Here is a 21,607-nt window from a genome sequence, read left to right as displayed (position 1 = left end):
TCCCTCTCCCACAGCACTTACAGAACCCTGCCAACTTCCACAATGCCGCCACAGAGCTGCTGGACTGGTGTGGAGACCCACGAGCCTTCCAGCGGCCCTTTGAGCAGAGCCTGATGGGCTGTTTGACGGTGAGTGTGCACCCTCCCCACCTGTGCTTGCACCCAGGGAAGACGGCTGGGGGCCAGTGTGCCTGCCCAGGTGCAGATAACGGAGGATGAGAGCAAAGAAGGCTGGTGCTGGAAAGGAGGGCCCTTCTGTGTGTACCCCCGACACATGTACACCCACAGGGAACCTGGTCTGGTGGGGAGACAGGGTCCTCAGCATTACTTGGGTTCTCCACACTTGAGAAAGACACAGGTCCTACTTTAAGAGTTCCAAGTCTGATGTGGGTAAATGTTTCATTATAAGTAAAGCAGAGAGACTCTTGAAGGGTTTTCATCCACCTTTTATCCAGTCATTCATTCATTCACTTAGGTAAACATCTATTGAGCTTTTTTTATAGTCATCCATCCATCTAGCTATTCATATAAGCATTTTTTGAGTTCCTATTACATCCATCCATCTATCCAAATAAACACTGATTGATCCCTCATTTATCATGTGCAATCCCCTCTGCTAAGTCCTGGGAAACTGAAGATGAGTAAGATCTTGCAAAGCCTGATTCCCTCTCTAGTCAGGGAGACAGATGTGGACAGGGACCGCTAAGAAAATCGTATACAGGTTGGAGACAGCACGGAGAAGGGAAGCATTAGCTGCCTGGCTTGGGGGGCAGGTTGCAGAAGACTGAGAAAAGGGAGCCCCTGACACACCTGCAGGAGTTTGATACCCCTGCACCAGCGCTGAGGGCGGTGAGAGTGTCCTAGGCACATGGAACGGCACACGCCAAGGCCGAGATGTACAACAGAACCCCGGGAACTGAAACGAACTCAGCTTGCTAAGGGTCTAGGATGCAAGCTGGGCAGGGGCCAGGCCCAGAGCTGGTGGTACGATTTGCCAGGCTTAGGAGCTTACCAGCTGATAGCCACGTGGAAGGAGCCTGAAGCTTGTGAGTGTCCCCAGCCACATGAGCTGTATCCGTAAGTGTGAAGGCGTCAGCAGCCAGGGAGGGTAGCTGCTCAGAAGGTCCTGAGTCGCTTTAAAAGGAATGTGGGTAAATTGCTGAGGAGCCCGGCTACTCCAAGGCTTGGGAAGGAGGGGGCCGAGATGGATGCCTGGCCAGATGGGAACGGTGGGTAAAATCCAAGGGCACCATGTGAAAACTTCCAGACAGGTGAGAGGCAAAAGGCCCGCATGGCCTGGACTGGAGCAAAAGAAGTAGTGATGTTAACGTGGCCCATCACTGCAAAGCACCTCTTCCGGGGCTGATAACTGAGCGTGGCCCGCTGGATACGCCCTCTCACTGAATCCACTACGAGGCTGGTCCTGCCTTCTTGCCCATTTTATAGAGGTGGAAACTGAGATGTTGGGACTGACTGACTTCCCAAGGTCACACAGCCAATTAGAAGCGGACCTGGGATTCGAGCCGAGATCCATCTGCCTCTAGAGGGGATGCTCCTGGCCATTAGAGATGCCAAGCAGGGATGCGACCAGGACCCTCCTGGGGCTCCTCCATTTGTCCGAAGCCAACACCATCTGGCTCCCTCAGGGCCACTGGGCCAAATCAAGCAGCTGCCTGCACTGCCCAGGCCTCCTCATCCTCCAGCCCCCTGGGCTCCTCCTCCCTCACCCAGCTCCCTTAATCCTCTTTGTGGGGATCCTGGTTCAGGCTAAGCTCCTCGGGTAAGGACAGATGTTACTCCCATCCCAGCTGCTGGCAGCCTTACGTGAAGGAGGAGGTGGGGCTGCCCCTCTTCCCCAGCATCCCACCCCAAGCCTGACCCTGCCTAGGAGGTGGGGACCTGAGGCTGAATCTGACAATGGCTTTGGCCAGGCTAGATGGGCAGGTGGGCATGAGATGACCAATAACTGGCCCTGCCCCTGGCCCTGCCATTCATCTATTCATTCAACAAACATTCATCAAGTTTCTGCTGTGGGTTGGGCCCCTGCGCTGGGCTCCGAGGGGAGTCCAGTGAGCACAGTGGGCTTCTCTCAAGCAGCTTACCTTCCAGTGGGGGAGGCTGACACTAAACACAGCACCCCGTGAGAGCGGGCAAGGTGGTGGTCAGGATAAGTCTCCCAAGGAGGTCACCTCCAGCTGAGACCTGAATAGCAAAAAGGAATCACCTAGGGGAAGATGAAAGGAAAGGGTATTCCAGGCAGAGGGAATTTGCAAAGGCCCTGAGGTTTGATGTGTTCAAGGAACAGACAGAGGTCTCAGGTGGCTGGAGCACATGAGAGGGAGAGCGGTACAAGATGAGGTCGAAGAGGGAAGCAGAAACCAACTAACACAGAGCCTGCAAACTGAGAAGTTTGGGTGTTATATGACAGGCAGTGGGGAGCGCATGGAGGGTCTTAAGCAGGTGAGTGATGGGATGTGATTTCTGTGAAGACTCAAGCTCTGGGGCAGAGCATCCTTGGAAGGTAGGCTGGAGGGATTGTGGAGGTCTTCCTGGAGGAGGGAGCACATGGAGGCTCAGTGCCAGCTCTGCACCCTAGCTTAATAGGCATACACTTGGGTGACTGGCCAGCTCTGTCCCCCACCCCCACCCCCAGCCTGCTCCTCAGCCAGAAAGGGGCCCCTCGCCCACCCACCACAGCTGCTGAGACCCGAGTCTGACTGTCACTTACAGTACAGCAGAACCAGCAGCAAGATGTAGGTGGCGGGGTGGGGCGGTGTTGGAGGTTCATAGAAGACACCCTTGGTGCCCATGGCATTTTCTGGGCACTGTCTCCTTGCATCTTATTAAGACCCTGCAAGGCGGGCAGGGAAGGCCTCGGGCTCTGTGCCAGTCCTCCCATCACCCTGTGCATCCTCAGCCCCAGCCATGCCCCAGGGGGAGGGATGGGGTGGGACAGGTGAAAGAGCCCAAGGGGCCTAGGCAGGACGAGGCTGCCGAGTACCTACACACACACATACACACACACACTTACACACCCCCCTCCCCATCCAGAGGGCAGCCTGAGCCCTCCAGGTTGCCATCATCCCCTGGGGGACTTCTGGAAACAAATTCCTCTGGATCTGGCTTACTTGGAAGGTATAAATTAAAACCCACTTAGCCTCGGGCAGTAAATGGACATATTTTTGCCATTTGAGGGCTAGGCCCTGGGGTGAAGAGCCTTGGACCGAGGGCAGTCCCCTGCCTTACCCTCCCTTTCATGCCCTCTGACCCCAGGATGCAGTAGTGCAGGAGACCCGTGGCCCCTCCGGAGGAGCACCTGCCAGGCACCACTTCCACTTCAGGACCAGGTTCTTCCTCAGCCCCTCCCTTAGCAGCAGGGCTGAACCCCTTCTCTGGGTGTCCCCCTCTCAATCAGGCCTCTCTGGACTTGCTCCTTCTTCTCCCCAGTGAGATGGAGCACGCTTGATCTGCTCGAGTAACAGAAAGACGGCTCAGGTGGCCAGAGCACAGGAGAGGGGAGGCGGGTATAAGAGGAGGTGGGAAAGGGAAACAGAAACCAGTCAGCGCAGCAGTAATGCCCACCCCACCTCTCCTGTGAGGACTTGCCCACAGCCTCCGAGCTTTCACTGCTGAAGCTGTGGGGGTATGTTCACAAACAGCATTCATTGAGCTGTGTGCCTGGTCCTGGCTGTCATCCTTGCAAGTAGGAGCTTTTGTACCCATTTCACAGATGAGGAAACTGAGGCCCAGAGAGGTTAAATCACCTGGGTGAAATAGAACAACTAGTAAGTGGCAGAGCCAGAGCCCCATCTCATGCCTGACTCCAAAGCAGCAGCAGCAGCAACCGCCACAAACACCTGTCCACCCCAGCATTGAGAATGGTAGCAAAGTGGGAAAAGGAGGGCTCTGCCCTGAGGGGCTCAGGAAATAGCCATGAGACAGAACTGGGACACATAGAACTGGGAGAGCCCATCACACACCTTGGAAGGGACGTTCTTGCACCTTTACAGAAGAGGAACCTGAGGCTCAGAGAGATTAAGTAACTTGCCTTAGGTTGCACAGTATAGATTGGAGTAGGATTGGAGCACAGACCCGGCATACATCCAGTTCCCCTGACTGCCTCATAGGATGTCAGAGTCCAGCCACTAGCCGGAAGCAGGAACCCCTTCTTTAGCATCTCCCAGACAGCCTGTCGTGCTTCATGGCCTGGAGGCTCACTGCTTTTCAAAGCAACACACTCCCTTTATGGGACTAATATAAGTGCCACATGACCTTCAACATGCCCCCTCTCTCGCCTCTGAGCTTCAGTTTCCCTCTCTGTGGCCTGAGGGGCTGGACTCCCCGAGCTGTAGATTCCCCCGGACCCTGGGATCTAAGTCTCAAACAGCCAGGCCCCACAGGTCAGCTTCAGGAGCACCTCGTGGGCTGGGCTGAGCTGGCTGGGCCCGAGCAGCCAGCAGAGGGCAGCAGTGCCGCGGCCACGTGCCACAAGCCTTTGTTGGGGAGGGGTCTTCACTGAGGGGGTCTTCACACACACTGGGCTGGGAGCAGGCCTCCTGAAACACGACAGGAGGCTGCTCAGCTAATCCCACCCTCCCCACCACTGTCAGTCAGACCCACCTCACAGAGCTTTTCTGGGGGTCCTCAGGCTGGACCAGGGGAAGCAATACGGTGCACAAGGCACTCTAGAGTGGCAGGGTCCAGCTTAGCCTGCTCTGCCACACCTGCGCTGTGTGACCCTCAGCTAGGCCCTGCCCTATCTGTGTCTTGGTAAAAGGAGACTGTTGGAGCCAATGACCCTTCTGAACACTGGGCTCAGGGGACTCGGTAACAAAGAGATACTCCCAAGCTTGCAGGACAGCCCTTATAACCAATTCCAGGCCTCTCTTGCTCAGTTTAGCTAGGTTGGGTTTTTTTGCTGTTGTTTGTTTGTTTTTAAACCAGAGCAACAGGATTAGCCAGTATTGGCCAAACAGAAGGACCTCTGCCTTTCTGCCCTCAACCCAGAGCCTGAGGGTTCTCCGTGCAGGTTGGGAATTATGGCCTTAACCCTCTGTGGGCTGGAAGAGAAGTCCTCTCATGGAAAGAGCCCCGACTTTGCAGCTTGGCTGCCTGGAATCGCATCCGAGCTCTCTCACCTGCAGTCTTCTCATCTGTACAGATAGCAAACAGTACCACCTTGTCGAACCGTTGTGAGAATTTGGTGCCTCACTGCTTACGAAGCATTTGCTTAGCCCTCATAGCTGGGAGCTAGCATTGTCATTACACTGCTGTGTCAACGTGTCCCACAAACTGCAGCCTCACTGATGCACCAGTCCAAACAAACTGCCTGTGCTCACTCGCATCCACCCCGGGGCTCACCTCCCAGTGAGGGCACCGCAGTCAACATCAGAGCGGAAGTGACCCTTCCAGAACCCTCCTCCCCACTCTCCAGTGTCTGTGTCTGCAGAACTGAAATACGCAACAGGCCATGAGGAATCGGGGGCCTTGGTTTTCCTGTTCGGACAGTGAGACTATCGGTGACAAGGCCCTTGCCCTGGGGAGTCTGTCTATGTGTGGCGGGAGCAGGACGCTGCCTAAGAACCACAGTCCAGGGGCAAATAGAGCCTGTGGGAAAGAGGCCTGAGGGGAAAGGGCCTTCTGTTTGCAGTGGAGAAGATGAGCAAACATTCTAACCTGAGAAATCCTTTCTCCTCCCTGCACAGGGAGTCCCAGGAGATGGGGGCGGGGAGGCAGGGCCCTGTTCCAAGAGGCTCCGGTGGTCCTGGGAAGGGGGGCTCCCCTGGCTCCTTCCTGACTCACCAGGGGCACTCTCTCTGGGCCTCAAGTGTCCGTATTTTTTTAAATGAGAGAGTTGGCCTCGGTTAGGGGTTTTCCCACACTTTGTAGCTCTAGCGCCCTGTAATGAACCCTTAAAATATAAGACAGATATTGGGGAACTATCCTAATGGCTGCAGGGGCTGGGCCAACCCCCAGGGCAGCCCAGGCTCTCTGAGGACCTCTGAGAGCCTCTGGAGCAGGTGGTGTCTGGGGACTGGACGACGGAGCCTTCCCTTTCTCCCAAGGCTGAGCGCCGCGTCTGGGAGCCCTCCTTTCCCCATCAGCCATGGCCGCCCCAGCTGCTTCCTGAAACGACTCCATTTTCCAAGGTCCTTCCTTCTTAATAAGGAAACCTAATTTGGCAGCTGTTAATGAGGAAGGCGGGCAGGAGGGAACAGATCTGGCAGTGGTGGGACACCTGGGAATGGGCGGGGACGGGGCGGCGCTGGGCGGGTGTGAGCCTGCGGAACCGGCTGTGGGGCCCCCAGAGCACCCTGTCCCTCACTGTCCCCCAGAGACTGACAGCCCTCCCCGCCTGTCGCCTCTCCCCATTCCCGCCCATGCTTCTGAGGTTTACAAGGAGATAGGTGGGACCTCCTGTCCAAATGCACAGATGTTGGCAGACTTCCACTGGTGCTCTTAGGGGCACCTTCCGTGAGCTGAGCCGGCGCTTCGCTCTGGAGACAGCCCTGCAGTGTTGGATCTGAGAGGCTGCAGGGCGCCTGGGGGCCTAGGCGTGTCCATCTGGGGAATTCTTAGCAGTCCGTTGGGCGGCTCCCAGCTGGAGCTCCAGGGAAGCAGTGTGTCCTAAATCAGTGCTTCTCCCCAGGTCCTGATTCAGGAGGGGTTGATTTCTCTGGGTGGGGACCGTGCTTGGAGTAGTGAGGGTAGCGAGCTCCCCTGGATGGTGGGTGCTGGCGCTCAGTGAGGGGTGGGGGTGAGGTGATAGGAGTGAGAGACTATCTGGGGGCTGGGGGCTTGGTAGGGAGTTTGAAGAGCTGCACCAGGGGAACAAAGACCCTGGCCTGAGGCCGTGCAAAACTCGGTGGTACAGCACCCCCAGCCAAATTCTAGAATGTGGCCTAATTTGAGCCCTTGATAGCGACGGGGCCTGGGCTTTGAGGTCAGGCCCACCTCCGGACTGGAAACCCCCGAAGGCAGGGGCCAGGATCCCAGGGCCTGGCATGGAAGAGGTGCTCACCAATGTTAGCAGAGTGACGGAAAGATACAGTTTGAGTCCCAGCTCTGCCTGATGTTGGGGACCTGCCTTAGCCTGCCCGCCTCACCTGTGAACCAGACACATCCACCACTCTGGGACCAAAAGCCTGGCGTGAACAGTTACTCACCCCTGCCCTTCCTCCCCATCTTGCTGGCAGGTGGTCAGTCGGGTGGCAGCTCAGCAAGGGTTCGACCTGGATCTCGGCTACAGACTGCTGGCTGTGTGTGCCGCGAACCGAGACAAGTTCACTCCGAAGTCTGCTGGTAGGTGACGGCTGGGGGCTCCACAGTGTCACTGGGAGGTGGGTGGGGCACGGGACTCGACCCCAGGACTGTTGCCACCCCTGTCGGCTGGCACCTCTGTTTGTCCAGGTGTGGTGTGAGCCTGCAAGGAGCAGCAGCTCACCTGCTGGGCTCCAGGGCCCATGAGTGGGGTTTGTTCCTCATCTCAGGGCCAGCGAAGGGCCCAAGGCACACCACACCCCAACAGCAGGCTAAAGGGAGACATGCGTCCTCTCGTCTCAGCACCACGGTGACCCCTTGGTGTAAGTGCTTTGATCGTCCCCATTTTACAGCCCAGGAAACTGAGGCTCAGCGAAGCTGAAGAGTTTCCCCAGGTCACACAGCTGAAAAGTGGCAGAGCTGGGATTTAAGCCCAGGCCTGTACTCCAGAGTCAGCATTCTTAACCTTGACGCTCCACTGTATTTATTCAAGAGCTTTTACTTAAAATAAAACATAAATTAAAATTAAAATGAACCAGTACATTCAGAGTGCTAAAACTTGCTCTGTGTAGTATTCTCCATCGCAACTCTGTCACTGCCTGATCTTATAGAAAACAGAGGCCACAGAAGGTGCCAGGCAGCGTTCTGTCTGCAAAGGCTTTAAACGCACTAAAGGTACAGCTTTACCTGTCCCTCCATCCTCATTACCTTGCTTAAGTGGGGGGTGTCATGTAAGCTTTAACTCCAACAGACTGGACAACCCAGCCCTGTCACTTGCTAAGTGTGTGGTCTCTGAGCCTCAGTTTATCTCCTCGGGAAGACAGGAGTGACAAGGAGACCTCACTTGCCGGGGTCAGTGCTAAGCATGGTGTCTAGATGTTGTTAACATGCTTTATCGAGTCAGAACAATTCATTGAAAAAGAAAAAGCAGTCAGTTATTTCCTCTGTATAAATAAAGCAGACGTTTTCTCTGAATCCGTTCATCAGTTCTTTGGAGTATATATAGAAACAGCCTTAATGCAAATGCTGAAGGACATCTCACGATGGGTTTTCATCAGTCTGCGCAGCCCACGGTCTCTTAAATGTGGGGTTGCGCTCCGCTCTATGTATGTTTACAGTGGTCCATGCACATGGATTGCGTGTCACTCATGAAAGGGGATGAAGATCTCGTTAGCCAATAGCTGCTCTGAGCTCCCTGATGCGCCGGCCTTTGTTGGGGTAGCACTATTGTATTGAACTGCTTGTCAGAAAATGGTCTTGGAATCTCATAAGTGACGTCTATTCCTGATAGAATCTGCAGTTTTAATAACTTCAGTCAATACAATTTTGAGAAGGTAAAAATTGCTACTTATCCAAGAAGCATATACGTCCATGTCTCCGTTGAGTGTCTGCTCTGTGCAGGCATCTGGCTGGGGCTGGGTAGCGCTGAGGAGTGAAACAGACATGGTCTCACCTTGGAAAAACGGTCCAGAGCAGGGGTCGGCAAAGTTTTTCTGTAAAGAGCCAGATAGTAAATAATTTAGGCCTTGCAGGCAATATGAAAGCAACCATAGACAATATGTAAACAAATAAGGGTGGCTAGTTCCAATAAAATTTTATTTATGAAAGTAGGTTATAGAATCGTTTCCTAACACCTGGTCTAATGGGAGAGAAAATCATTAATCAAATAATCATACCTGTTATGTGTGTGGGCGTATGTGTGTGTGTGTGTGTGTGTGTGTCAGGGATGCTGTGAGACCACTCAGGAATGGGGACAGGCTTCCCCAAGACCCAAAGGTCAAGTAAAATTCGAGCAGGTGAAGAAAAGGAAGAAAAGCTGCCCAGGTAAAAAGAATTGCCTGTGCAAAGGCCCTGAGGTAGAAGCAAGCTTGGCTTTTGGCAGAACTAAAAAAAGGACAGTGGTTCTAGAGCCCAGAGGCAGAAGTCAGCAGCAGTTGGACATACAGGGCCTGTCTGGAGGGTTGTGGTCTTTGTCCTAAGAGTTAACAGGAACATGGCTAAATTCTCATTTTGAAAAGATCGCTCCAGCTATTGAAGAACCGATTGCACAGAGGAGGCCAGTGTGGATGGAAGGAGCCAGCTGGCGAGTTGCTGGGATGTCAGGATGAGGATGATGGTGGCCAGACCAGGAAGTTTCCACTTCCTGTGGAGTGGAGTGGAGAGAAATGGATGACTCCAAGGGATATGTAAGAGGTGAAACCGAGGCAGGGAGAGTGTGGCCAGAGGGATGGGAGGAAAACAGGAGAATGAACTGTCCTAGAAACCCTGGCTGCTCCCCAGGTACCTGTGTCTCTCACACCCCTGCTGGTACATGCTGGGTGTTCTCCCATATTTTGTACAGTGCCCAGCTCTGCGAGGCACAGGATATTATCTGCGTTTATGGATGAAGACATTGAAGCTCAGAGAGGTCTTGTGACTTGCCTGCTGTCACACAGCTTGTCAGTGATAGAGCTGGGACTTGAAGTCATGGCCTCCTGACTCCAGGCCTCAGGCTCTGCCCACTGCATCACAGCTGACTCTGGGGCTGGCTGGGGACCTAGACCTAGGAGGCTCCTGTCCTCCTGGACCAGGATCTGAGAAGCTACTCTATTTGGGAGAGCCCTTCACTTTGCTCGAGTCTCTCTAGCATGGCCATCCTCTCAGTATTTCCAGCATCACTTCTTCTCCTGAGACAAGGGATTTAGTCCTTCCCCATCTGTACCCAAGCTATGCACAGCTCTTTACAGTTTATAAAGCCTTTTCCCATACATGTGTCTATCTAGTCATATGTTAGGCCCTAGGCCCCTAAAGTGAGTTCTCAGTAACCTGTTCTGCAGCTGAAAACACTGAGGCCCAGCAGTGCCTGTGGCTTAGCTGTCACTTGAATTCACGTGTCAGGAGCCAAACCCTGGTCAGCACCAACAGCCATGACCAATCACCTTCCACAGGCTGCCCGCTCCCCCTCAAGAAGCACGGGCCTCAGGGTTCTCAGGGTCCCAGCCATCCCCCTGCTTGGCCTGTCTTCTAGGAAGGCAGCGTGCCAGTCTGAGGGGGACTGCTTCAGCTACTGGTTTCACTGGTGGGATTAAAAGGCCTATGGGAGGGGGCAGGCTGGACTATGAGAGGGGTGGAGGCCATGGAGGACAGAGCAGGGACCCCAAATTCCAGAGGAGGCTCCAGCACTGGCCGCGTCTTTGCCACGTCGCCCACCTCCCAGAGCTGTGGCCTCCTCTGTAAAGAGGGCCTATGTTCCTGACCCGCAGGCTGCCCACGAGGGTCAAACAAGACTCCCCAGCTGTGGAAGTGAGGGGCCGGCTAACACCCGGTGCACAGTGCATACCGACTCAGTGTTAGTCTCCAGCCTTCCTTCTCTGCTTGTCTTGTCCCCATCATGGTTCCTGACCTCTCTGAGGCCCTTCCTGCCCCAGCAAGGCTATTTCCCACCACTCTTTCTCTGAGGCTCTGTGGGTGAGTGCATGACCTCCTAACCCCACCTCTGCATGCAGCTGTGAGGGTCCCTTTGGCTTCAGGTGTGCGTGTGGTGTGGGGGGGTGTTGGCCACACTGGCCACAGCTGGGCCCACCTGGGCCTCTCCGAGTCAGGCCTGTGCAGTTCTAGAACGTGCTCTGTCCAAAGAGCTCCTGCAGCCCGCCCTGCTGTCCCCCCACCCTCCTGTCTTCCCATCTCTGTCTGGGCTCTGGTTCTGTCTCACTGACGTGTGCGATTTTCACCCTCCCCTTCTCTCCCTCCCCTTTCTCTCTGAGGGTCTCTGATGCTGTGCGTGCGCTGTCTCTGCCTGTCCTTCCCTTCCCTGCCGCCCCTCAGCCTTTCTCCCTGTGTCATGGTGTGCATGTGTCTGGGGTGAGGAACAGGCCTGTGTACGTGTGTGCGCGTCTCCCGCTCTGCCTCCCCCACCCCTCCTCCCGCTCCATCTCCCTGTCTGTCTCTCTTGTCAGGAGGCCAAGCTGGGGCCAGACAAGGGCCGTTGGGATGAGCTCATGCAGCGAGGAGCCGTGCTTTGTCAGGAGAGATGGCAGGGAGCCGGGCTGGGCTGTGCGCGCCAGCATTGGTGGGCTCTGGAGCAGGAGCTCAGGCCTGGGGGCAGTGCTGTGCGGTGTGTGTGTGTGAGAGAGAGAGAGAAAGACAGAGACGGAGCGTGAGCGCAGAGCAGACACTGCAGCAAACCGCCAAGTCAGGCGTCTCCACGTGGGCCCCTCAGATACCCAGCCCCCCGCTCTTTGTTCTGGTGCAGCCTTTAGCCTGTGCTCGCACACGGGAGCACGCGCACACGCGCACACACTGGCATCCTCCTCATGGGGAAGGTCCTTGGAGGCCAGAGGCTTCCTCCTCTGCCTCGGTCCAGAAGGTCACCTGCCTTGTGCCTCCCTTCGTCCCCCTCCTCCAAGACCATGGCAGGTCTACGCTGCCCTCCCCCACCCCCAACACCGACTGCAGCGTGCCAGTTCTTGGCAACTTGGCAGTCAGCGCCTAAATGTCAGCCTCCCTGGCACGGAGCGGGCCCACGCCTGCAGGCTACGTGGGCACCAAGCACCAGGCAGTCACCGTGTCCGAGGTCTCCAAGAGCCCTCTGTGTGCCTCACGACTGCCCACACCTGAATGACTCTGTCCCCTTAGCTGACCCCTGTGAGCAGCCTAGCGGTGTGTTAAAATAACAGAATAGGAAATCTCAGAGCCCAAGGGATGGGGAGCCCAGGCCCAGAGAGAGGGGACCTGCCTCAGGGCATAGCAGGGCAGGGCAGAGCCCAGACAAGAGCCTGGGGTGCTCGCTGCCCATCCTCACGCCCCTCCTGCTTCCCTGAGTGATGACTCGGAGCTCACATCTAAGATGAGAGGCATGGAGCTGTTGGCAGAGTGGAAAATGTGGAGAGAGCAGCAGGTCTGGGAGGTGCCAGGGCGTCCCAGAGGCATCCTGGGAGAGGCAGCCAGCAGGCGTTTGGAGAAGGGACCAGAGAAATCAGGGCTGGAAAAGGCAGCCCCTGAAACCTTCAAGGAAGAGGAAACCAGCCTGCTTAGGGGTGAGTGGAGGGTGATTGTCAATCACCCACCTGTGGGCTGGATGTGGCCTGCAGACAGCTGAGGTCTGACTGTTCGGTGGTTTTTAAAAATGCCTGTTAGTTGCCAGCATTTGCTTTTTTGGAGAGTGCACCGTCCAGTTAAATGCCTGACATCCTTTGAATGGGAACCTTGGGCCGACAACCCACTGTGGTGGTGGCTGATCCCTCCGATAAGTGCTGTGCTTCCCCCATTATCTTACACTCCAAGCATGTCCTGCATTTGGAAACCCGCTGGACCCTCTGGGCTTGTGTGCTTCTTACCCTGTTCTGTGCACATCCTCACGTCCCAACACAGCCGCCTGAGCCCCGGCCCAGGCGTGGAAACCCAAGCAAAGCGGATCACCTGCTTTGTGTTGACAAACATCTGCCTGATCAGGTTTCTCCAATGTGCTGACAGCACCCCACCCCACCCCCCGCCCCTAGGAGCCGACAGCAGACCACGGGATGGGGCTGAGACATGCCCCAGGCCCCAGCCAGCCTGGAGGTGAAGAATCTGGAATGTGATGGGGCCCCTGCCCTGCCCCTCTGGGTCTGTGGCCTGTGTTCCACTCAGGAGGGGCTCGGGAGAAGCTCGGTCCTTCTTGGAAGCCCTCAGTCCCAGGGGGCTTCTGCAGCAACTTGTGTAGCAGTCCTGGGGCTCAGAGACAGACCACCCACACACAGGGGGCCTTATTGCAAGTGTCCCACCTCCATTGGCGGGTTGGGATGGGACCCAGGCCTCAGAGGCCAGCCAAGTCATTTCATCTCTTCCACTCAGGACTCCTTAAGCAGGAGAAGGCAGGTCATAAACCATTTTCCTCTGTCTCTGAAAACAGTCCTCCGTGCTTCCACCTGGCTGAGTGGGGGGCTCTCAGATTCCCACAGTGGTGGGCACATTCCTGGCCTCGCTCGGAGGCCCAGCTCCTATCTCCACCTTCACGCCTCCCCCATGGCCTCTGTCCACCCCCCTCTGCCTCTGCCCACCCCAAAGCATGCAGCCGCCTTCCTGTCACCGTCACTGGGGAGGACAAATGGCCTCATTCAGGGACACTCTGCCAGATCTGTCTCTCTAAGACAAAGCTGTGCGCAGCTCTGCGTGAAAAACGACTCGCAGCCTCTCAGCAAGCAGGCGGGATTGGTGGGTGCAAATTGCAGGGGATTTGTTAACACTTGCTGGCTCCCCTAGAGACAGTGGGCAGGCAGGCCCTTGCCCTTGAAATGCCAGGCCGCCCGGCTGGGCGCCTCATCAAGGCCAGGGACAGACTTCCTCCTGGACACCAGCCCCCACCCCCATGTCTGAGCTCAGCAGAGCTGGGATGTGGGGGAGGGACTTGGCTTCCTTCCCCCTGCTTGGCCGCCTCGGCACTCCAGGTCAGGTCCTGCTCAGGAAAGGGCTCTGGATTTCATCACCAGGCCCCTGGGAACCGACTCGCAGTCAGCTCTGTTTAAAGGACAAAAGCTGTTTATCACTCACCTTCCATCAGGTCACTGCTGTGGGAGAGGCCACTGGGGCTCTTATCAACATACCCATTTTGTAGAGGAGAAAACTGAGGCTCTAACAGAAAAGAGACAGACCCAGGTCACATGGAAGCAGGTGTTGGACCTCCAGATGCTCAAATCTGGAGTAGAGGGAGCCGTCCCGCTTCTGAGTGACCCTGTGTGAGCAAATGGGATAGATTGTCCTGGGCCAGTGGCCCCTGGCTCCCTTCCCTCCCCCAGCTCCCTGAGGGCTGAGGCCTGGGAGCCAGTGGCCTCACTCTGCTCCTGGAGAAAAAGAACAGTGGGGAGGAGCCCACATGACGGGGGTTTGTGGACACAGCGTTCCCAAGCTAAGGGCTTGGGGGGAGGGGTAGCTGCGATGGTCCCTGGGGTGTCGGAGTGAACAGTGGGGAGAGGGGCGGTGCCACAGAAGAATGAGAGAGGGCAGATTTGGAAATAGCTTCCAGGCCCCGTAAGGGGGGACTGAGTATTTCATTGGCCACTCTGCAGCCATTAAAAGTGAAGTCTCCCAGGAATGATTACTACGTGAAAATGCTTGTGACATAATATTCATTTTTTAGAAGGATAACAAAATGGTACATTCAGCATGACCTCAACCAGGTGCAAAAACAAAGCGTACATTTAGTTCGGCATGGAAAACAGAAAACAGAATGGAATATACCAGAATGTCAGCTTAGAAACAAGGGACCTGCCTGGGTGGGGATGGCGACTCTGCCTTCATTTCCCACGTTTTCTGCAGGGAGCACAGACGCTGTTTTTAAGCAGAAGCAGCGATGGTCATTGTGGATTCCTTTGGAGTTTGGCTGGAGCTGGCAGGGGTCGGGGGGTGGGGGCAGGAGCGCCCTGGTCTCCAGGCTGGCTCAGCAGTTTCCCCAGTGCGGCCCTCCCTGGGTCCCCGAGGGCCCCGCGGGGCAGGCTGCTGCCCGCTGGGGAGGCTACTCTTCCCGTCTCCCTCTCTTGTGCGGAATGAGCTCATTGCAGGCTCCCGGGCAGAGCCAGGGTATGCAAGGACATGGCCTCCTGGGGCCCAGCTGGTGGAGAATGAGGGGGTGGGAGGATGAGGGCGTCGGCTCATGGCAGGGGGATCTGGGAGCTGGGACCCCAACAGGCAGTGCAGAACCCTCTTAACATGGGGCTGCTTGGCTTACCTGGACCCTCACGGCTCCAGTCCAGAGCCCCAGCAGGGACTCCGTGCACCCAGGCCATGTGATTGGGATGGGGTCTGTGAGGCCAGACTGGAAGGAGAGACTGCTGGGGACACCTCAATCAAATGATGTGTGTCTTGAGTTTGGGTTCCCCCAAATGCAGACCCTGCAACGAAGATTCCAGTGCAAACAATTTATTTAGGAGGCGCCCAGAAAACACCAGGAGAGAAGCAGAGACATGAGACGGGGAAGGGAAGGGGGTGGATGAAAGCATGTTGTTAAGCACTCTCTGTACCTGCTGTGGGGAGCTCCTGGAGACAGAGTAGAATGTGCCCCTTGGTCAGCCTGAGAGGCCAGGACCACAAGGTGTTTACCCAGCATCCGGCATCTGCTATAGGTTGAGGGCTCCTTGGGGTCAGACGTGGATGCACCCTCCAGCACTCGCCTTGGCGAAGATGCCCGGCAGAGTCACGGGGCTCACAGCAAGCAGAGGGTGTGTGATGCGGCAGCTATGGTGCCAGCAGCAAGGCACCTGCCCAGTTTCCGTCACCTGCATCCCATCCTCATCACCCCTGCTGTATTCCAGTCCCACTCATATTCTGATTGTATTCCTCATATTGCTACTTACTTATTTTGACTTCAAGATGGAAATTTGAAAAGGAAACTTTTTATCTTCTACTTATCGCCACCATAACTGGCAGACCCGCCTCCCTCGCCACGTCTGGACGCTGACTGCGTCTGGGTGGAGCTCCAGGCGCCTGCTTCGCAGTAGAGACTAGGCTAACTCTGCCAGTTAAAATGGGAGCCTGGAATTTAGGAAACTGAGGCTCTCCTTCTTGAAATAGTAACATACCAAACATGGGAAGAGAGCTGACCTGGTCTTGGTTTCCTCAGTGGTCCCGTGGCCACCTTAAGCCATCTTGGGCACCACATCCCCTAGTCCGCACTTAAGGATGCTCCAGTCAGAGGACAGCCCCGGATGAGGCCACGGAGGCCTGAGTGCCACCCTCCACCTTCACCTCCCCCAGTCAGGCCGATCCCCTCACCCAGCATCCATTTCTTCCACAGTCCAGTGCATCTGCACCATTTCTCCATCTTCATGGCTACAGGGAGAATGATGAGGTCATGGGCTTGAGAATGCCTCCCAGAATAAAAAGTACTAAACAGGAATTTTCAGGGCAAGGAATGATAAGCATCTTTTGCCAGACCCACTCCGTGCCAAGCACGGGGGCTACAAACACATATAAATGCACCACACACAGTCCCTGCTCCCGGGGTTTGAAGTCAATGAATGCTCCCATTCTGTGCATGAGAAATGACAGTAATCCCACACAGACACAGGCCCTTTACATGGCCTTCCTTGTCCAGCCCGTTGAGATCCCCAAAGCGGGCTTATTCCCCTTGAAAGAGGAAAAGACTAAGGTTCTGAAAGGTGGGGAGATGGCCTCAGTGGTTGCGGAAGTGGGACCAGATCTCAGGCCATCCCTGCTTCTCTGCAGGTGTCCCCAAAGACATGCATGGCCTCTGGGTCGATGCAGGGCCACAGGGTTATCACCCTCCAGGCACCAAGTTTGTTGTCACCTTGCAGCCACAGTGCTGCCTTCCACAACCCAGCCCAAAGGTGCATCCGGGACAGAGGTCCGGCCAAAACATTCCCCACCACCCCAGGGTGCCCTGAAGATGCCGTGGCCGCTAGAGAAGTTCATAAAGCCATGGGCACCAATTAATTCTGCAGAGGAAAGAGTCAGGTAAGAGGATTAAGGAAGCCAGAGCTTTGGTTTTAAGACAGAGCTTAGCTTTCTCAACCCCAGAGGAGGGATTTCAGGGGATTCAAGGGTGTGAGAGTGAAATGGAGCAGAGACTTGGCAGAAAGTGGGCAAGGTGGTTATGGAACTTTTAAAGCAAGTGTTGCAAGCCACAGCCTTGTAAATACCCCTTGGGTTAGACAGGCAGACAGAAATTAACGATGGTGCAGGTATCATCAGCCCTGCCTGTTTAGACTTACAGAGCCAGGGCAGGGCATCTAGATTAGGACAGAAAAATCTAATTTATCGCCCCTTTCAATCGTGATGATAGCAAATATTTGGTCAGTGTTTCTCATGGTCCCAGACACTGTGTAAAACATCCATGTTGATCCCAGACCCAAGTCTGCCCCATTTTAGAGGTGAGGAGACTGGGCTTTAGGAAGAGTGAGTGATTTAACCAAGGCCACTTGGTTAAAAACAGCCAAGATTGTGATTCAAACAAGAATCTCTAACCCTGAAGCTGTAAGCTGCCCCCTACTCTCTATGTACAGGTTGAGATGAAATGCTGAAAAAGACGTGTTAAGGACTGAAGAGAGCTTGTCAGGATCACCTGAATTGCTTGCAGGTAGAGATATTAAGTATTTGACAGTGATTTGTCCTTGTTGGGAGGTTAAACGCCCTCGCATCTTTGCGCTCATTCAATCCTCACGGTCCCAGGGATGGTGAGGAGCAGAGAGCCTGGCGCATAGTAAACATTCAGTACATGTCAGCTTTCTTATCACAATTTCTGGTCAACCCCAATTTCAAATATTTTTTTTCCAGAAACCATTCAGCTATTTCAGAGAGAGGAGTAGTGCTTAAAAGCCTGGACGTGGCAACAGCATGTCTGGGTATGAAAACCACCCAACCCTCCACTCACCAGCTGTGTGACCTTGGAAAAGTCACTTACCCTGTCTGTGCCAAGCTTGCCTTAAGTGATAAAAGGGGATTGTAATAATGCCTACATCACGGGTCTTAAGTAAGTTAATGTATGTACGGTGCTTAGAACAAGGCCTAGCATATACTAGGTGCTGTATACGTGTTAGCAATCTTATTCCAACATGCTGGCATTCAGACTTTCTTAGGATGCCTCTCATACCTGGAGATAGGTCAGAACCCTCTGCCTGACCTATGTCTTGATTTGGGGTCTGAAAAAATATGGAATAAGTAGGTCCAAGATAAGTGCCAACAACACCCACCTCCAAGTGAGTAGGTAGAGTGGGGTCCTGTTAACTCAGGCCAGGGAATGGCCCCTTCTTGAGGGCTGGATGCCTACAGGTTTCTCTAAGACAGCAGAGGTTCACATGGGGTTAACAGCACATCTTCCTCCCCTAGCCCTCCCTGCACCCCCACCCCATCTTCCCCTCCAAAAAGGAGGCTGACCCCAGTCGGGGAGGCAGGCAGCCTACAGGAGTACAGAGTCAGAGAGCCGGCTGAGGCAGGCTAGACAGGGCCAGTGACACCCTGTCTGTGCCTTGGCCTGGGGAAGTTTGAGGGTCTCTGTCTCTCTAAGTCTCCCAGCAACCCTTCCCAAAATTCTTTCAAGAGAGAAAGTAACATTTAAAGTACCATTTCTTGAGCTCCTACTTCATGCCAGGCTTTGTACTAAGTGTTTTATGAACATCAGCCCTGATCCTCATGATGAACCAACCCATTGTGTAGATTGGAAAACTGATGAACAACTTGCCCAAGTAAAAGAACACTTGCCCAAAGTAACTCAGATCCTTTATGTAACAAGGTGAGGGGTGAGTGGACAGACCCTCTGATGGGACAGATGTGTGGACAGTTGAGACTAAAGAGAGGATGGAAAGAAGCAAGGGAGTAGGGGGAGGGTGTGAACCAGGCTGCTCTAACTCCAAGTCCTCTCTCCTTTTCGCCCGGGGTTGTACCTTCTCTCTCAGGGATCAGGCTCAAATGTGAGTGTCCTGCTCAGCCTTGTCCCCAGGGCCCATCTGGCCAACAGACCCTCATCCTCTTGTCCCTCATAAGCTACCCGTCATCAGTGTGCAGAGCACAGCGAGGGCTTAGGAGGGACCAGGCCCTGGAAGTGCTGGTCCCAACCTGCAGGCCCCCAGCCCTCCTGGCCCCCACGCTTTCAGTGGCCCTTGAGTCGGGTCCAGTGAGCTGCTGGGATAGGGCTGGTCTCAGGGCATGCAGAGCCAAAACCTAGAAACCAAAGAGACGGCAGCATGAGATAGGGGTCCAAGCTCGGGCTTTCAGGATCAGGCTGAACTGGGCTCAGCTCAGCTCCATCACATCCATGCCAAGTGCGTCCTCAGCCACGTCTCCAGCCTCTCACAAAATAATGAGTGCAAAGTACTTAACTCAAGCTGGCATCTCAGAAGGGCTACATAATCGTTCTGTTAGTAAGTCCTGCCTTGCAGTGCAGGCTCTGAAACCTACTTGCTGTGTGACTTTACGCAAATCACTTCACCTCTCTAAGCCTGGGGTCCAGAGGATCTGGAATCCAAGTCTCCTGGCTGAAGCAGCAGCAATTCCGTTTCCGTGGCAACCCAGCTGCCTCTCAAGGGACCATCTGGAGCACGTCACCCAGGCAAGGTGCTGCCCAGGCAACCAGGTGTTTGTGTTTTGCAGTGGAAGCTCTGCAAGGTGGTAATTCCCCTCTCTGGGGGCAGGGTGGTGGCCTGGCAGGTGGCTGAAAGGAATCATCGCCTCCTCGGCTGGCCGTGCCTGCCCTTGCTGTTCCTGGGTCCAGAGAGAAACAGACTCCAGAGCTTGGGAGCTCTAGCCAATGACTTCCCTTGAAGAGCTATTAACAGATGCTTCATTATATTCCTAGGCACATTTTCTGGCTTGTTGAGGCTGGTCAGGTGGGAAACGTTGCCTGGGGCTGGACTCTTGTAGGGAATTCCAAAGGACCTGGTCTCACCTGTTTGGGATGAAGAGCCACTATTGTCTCTGGCAGGAAGCAAGAATTACTGAAGAGGGGTGGGGGGGGAGTAGGAGCCTGCCTTTGAAACAGGCACATAATTATAATGACAGCAGAAACTTAGTGCAAGGATAAACTAATTCACCCCTTAGACAAACGTGCAAGGGCACCTATTATATGCTGACTTTGTGATTGGCACTTAGGTAACCCTAGAGATCTTCTGAATCCGCCAAGAGCTCACAGACCTGGACAGGTTAGGAAAAACACAATGTCAACAGACCCACATCGGCAAAAGGAGAAGCTGAAGGCGGGTGGGGGTGGGGCGTGCAGAACCCTCTGGGGCCAGCCACTTCCAGCAGGAAGCTCCCAACTCAGAGGGGCTGGAAAAACCAGGGACAGTTCAGGGATAGTCCGGACTCTGCCATCACTTGACACAGGTGAGCACCTTGACTCTTACAATGACCCACGAAGGAGAGTTCTATCCCCTTTTGCAGATGGGGAAACTGAGGCTCAGAAAAGTGAAGTCCGTGCCCAGGATCACACAGCTGGGGAGTGGCTGAGTTGGGCTGAGATCAGAACTGGGTCGTCTGTGTCCACCACGCACCCTGTCGGAGGCTGCTGCTCTCCCTGTGGGCTGCCAGGGGCAGCTCCATTGCCTGGAAGGGTCAGGCCTCTCTCCATGCTGAACAAAATAAAATAGTCTCCCCTCCCCACTCTGTCCTCCTGGCTCGCTCCTTCTCTTCCCCTCTCTCCCTCTGCCCATGTCTCTCCTCCCTCCCCTTCCCTCAGTCCTTCTCCCTCTCTCCTTCCCTCCCTCTCTTTTCTTCTTTCTCCCTCGCTGTCCTCCTCCCCTCTCCTTTCCTCTCTCCTTCATTTCCTTTGTCTCTTCCTTTCCCCTTGGGACCGCAGCTCCATGCACCACCGGTCCTGCTGGCTGCAGCTCAGCTCTTCCCAGGCGTCGTCACCTGCAGCCTCTTACTCTGGGCCCCAGGCTCACTGCCCGGGGCAGCCCCAGTCCAGCCCTGGGCTACATCCCCAGAAGTGCCTGCTGCTGTTTGGCGCTGTCCCCTCCTGAGTACCGTCAGCCGAGGAAGTGACATAATTGCATGTCTTCCCTTTCCTCCAGGCTCCGTGTGGTCCCGAGCCCACTCTCAGATGTGCGGCCCAGATGTTTAGAATCGCTGCCTCCCAATTAAGCGTCTGCTGGGAGGCCGGGAGGCACGGGGCCCGTGTGTGTGTGTGAAGGGCCCACGTCTGTGCAAACGGGGCTGGGAAGAGAGAAAACAGGAGCTCGCCTTCCCCAGGCACAGACGGCGGGAGATTGGTGTGCCATCGCGCTCCGTCGGGAGGCCGGGCGCTGGCAAGTGTGATGAGTGTGAGCCACTCCCAGTCTCTCCGGGGAGAGATTGGTGTGTCTGCCTCCTGGGGACCGGGCTTCTGCATCTGGTTCTTCTCCTCCCACCCCAAACGAAGAGAGAACAGTGTGAGGAGAAAACAGCAGAGGAGGAAGGCACTGCCCCTCTAAAGAGAGAGGACAGGGAGCACGGAGGCAGCCCATCAGTGGGGTCTGTTCCCTCGGAAGACCAGTGCCCCGGGCTGGCCGAGGCTAGACTTCAGGGTCCGGGCACCAGGTGGAAAGGGCTTCCTCAGTTTGGTGTCACAGACCCACATATCCACCCAGCCAGGAGGTGACACAAAGAGCAGTGGCATCCAGGGGGAAAACACGGGGTGAGTCTGGGGGATCAGAGAGCCCAGAACCCCCAACGGGGCAGCCACTGCGCAGGGGGCCTCCTGAGGCCATGTGAGACATGTGCCCAGAACCGCCAGGGCTTCCAATTCTGCAAGAAGTATCCTGAGGATTTTTTTTAGGTTCCCCCCTGCACCTTAACAGAGGCACTGGGGATTGAACCCCGGACCTCATGCACACCAAGCACGTGCTCTACCAGTGAGCTATACCCTCCACTCCCCTCCTGAAGTTTTTAATGTTGTCGACCAC

The 21,607-nt window shown here is 55.3% G+C and overlaps 1 protein-coding gene across 4 annotated transcripts in view; it reads left to right on the top strand.

Moving 5' to 3' along the window:
• Positions 1-21,607, top strand: part of ZMIZ1 (zinc finger MIZ-type containing 1) — a 228,178-nt gene that overhangs the window by 129,649 nt on the left and 76,922 nt on the right. For all 4 annotated transcript variants that reach the window (XM_072971228.1, XM_072971227.1, XM_072971229.1 and 1 more), the window contains 2 exons: positions 15-128; positions 7,196-7,301. In XM_072971228.1, the coding sequence (XP_072827329.1) occupies positions 15-128; positions 7,196-7,301 (220 nt within the window). The remainder of the gene's footprint in view (positions 1-14; positions 129-7,195; positions 7,302-21,607) is intronic.

The sequence above is a fragment of the Vicugna pacos genome, chromosome 11 (assembly GCF_048564905.1).
Source record: "Vicugna pacos chromosome 11, VicPac4, whole genome shotgun sequence".
NCBI classification, from domain to species: domain Eukaryota; kingdom Metazoa; phylum Chordata; class Mammalia; order Artiodactyla; family Camelidae; genus Vicugna; species Vicugna pacos.
Note: the sequence above shows the minus strand (reverse complement) of the source record. Positions and strands in the feature narration are given on the sequence as shown.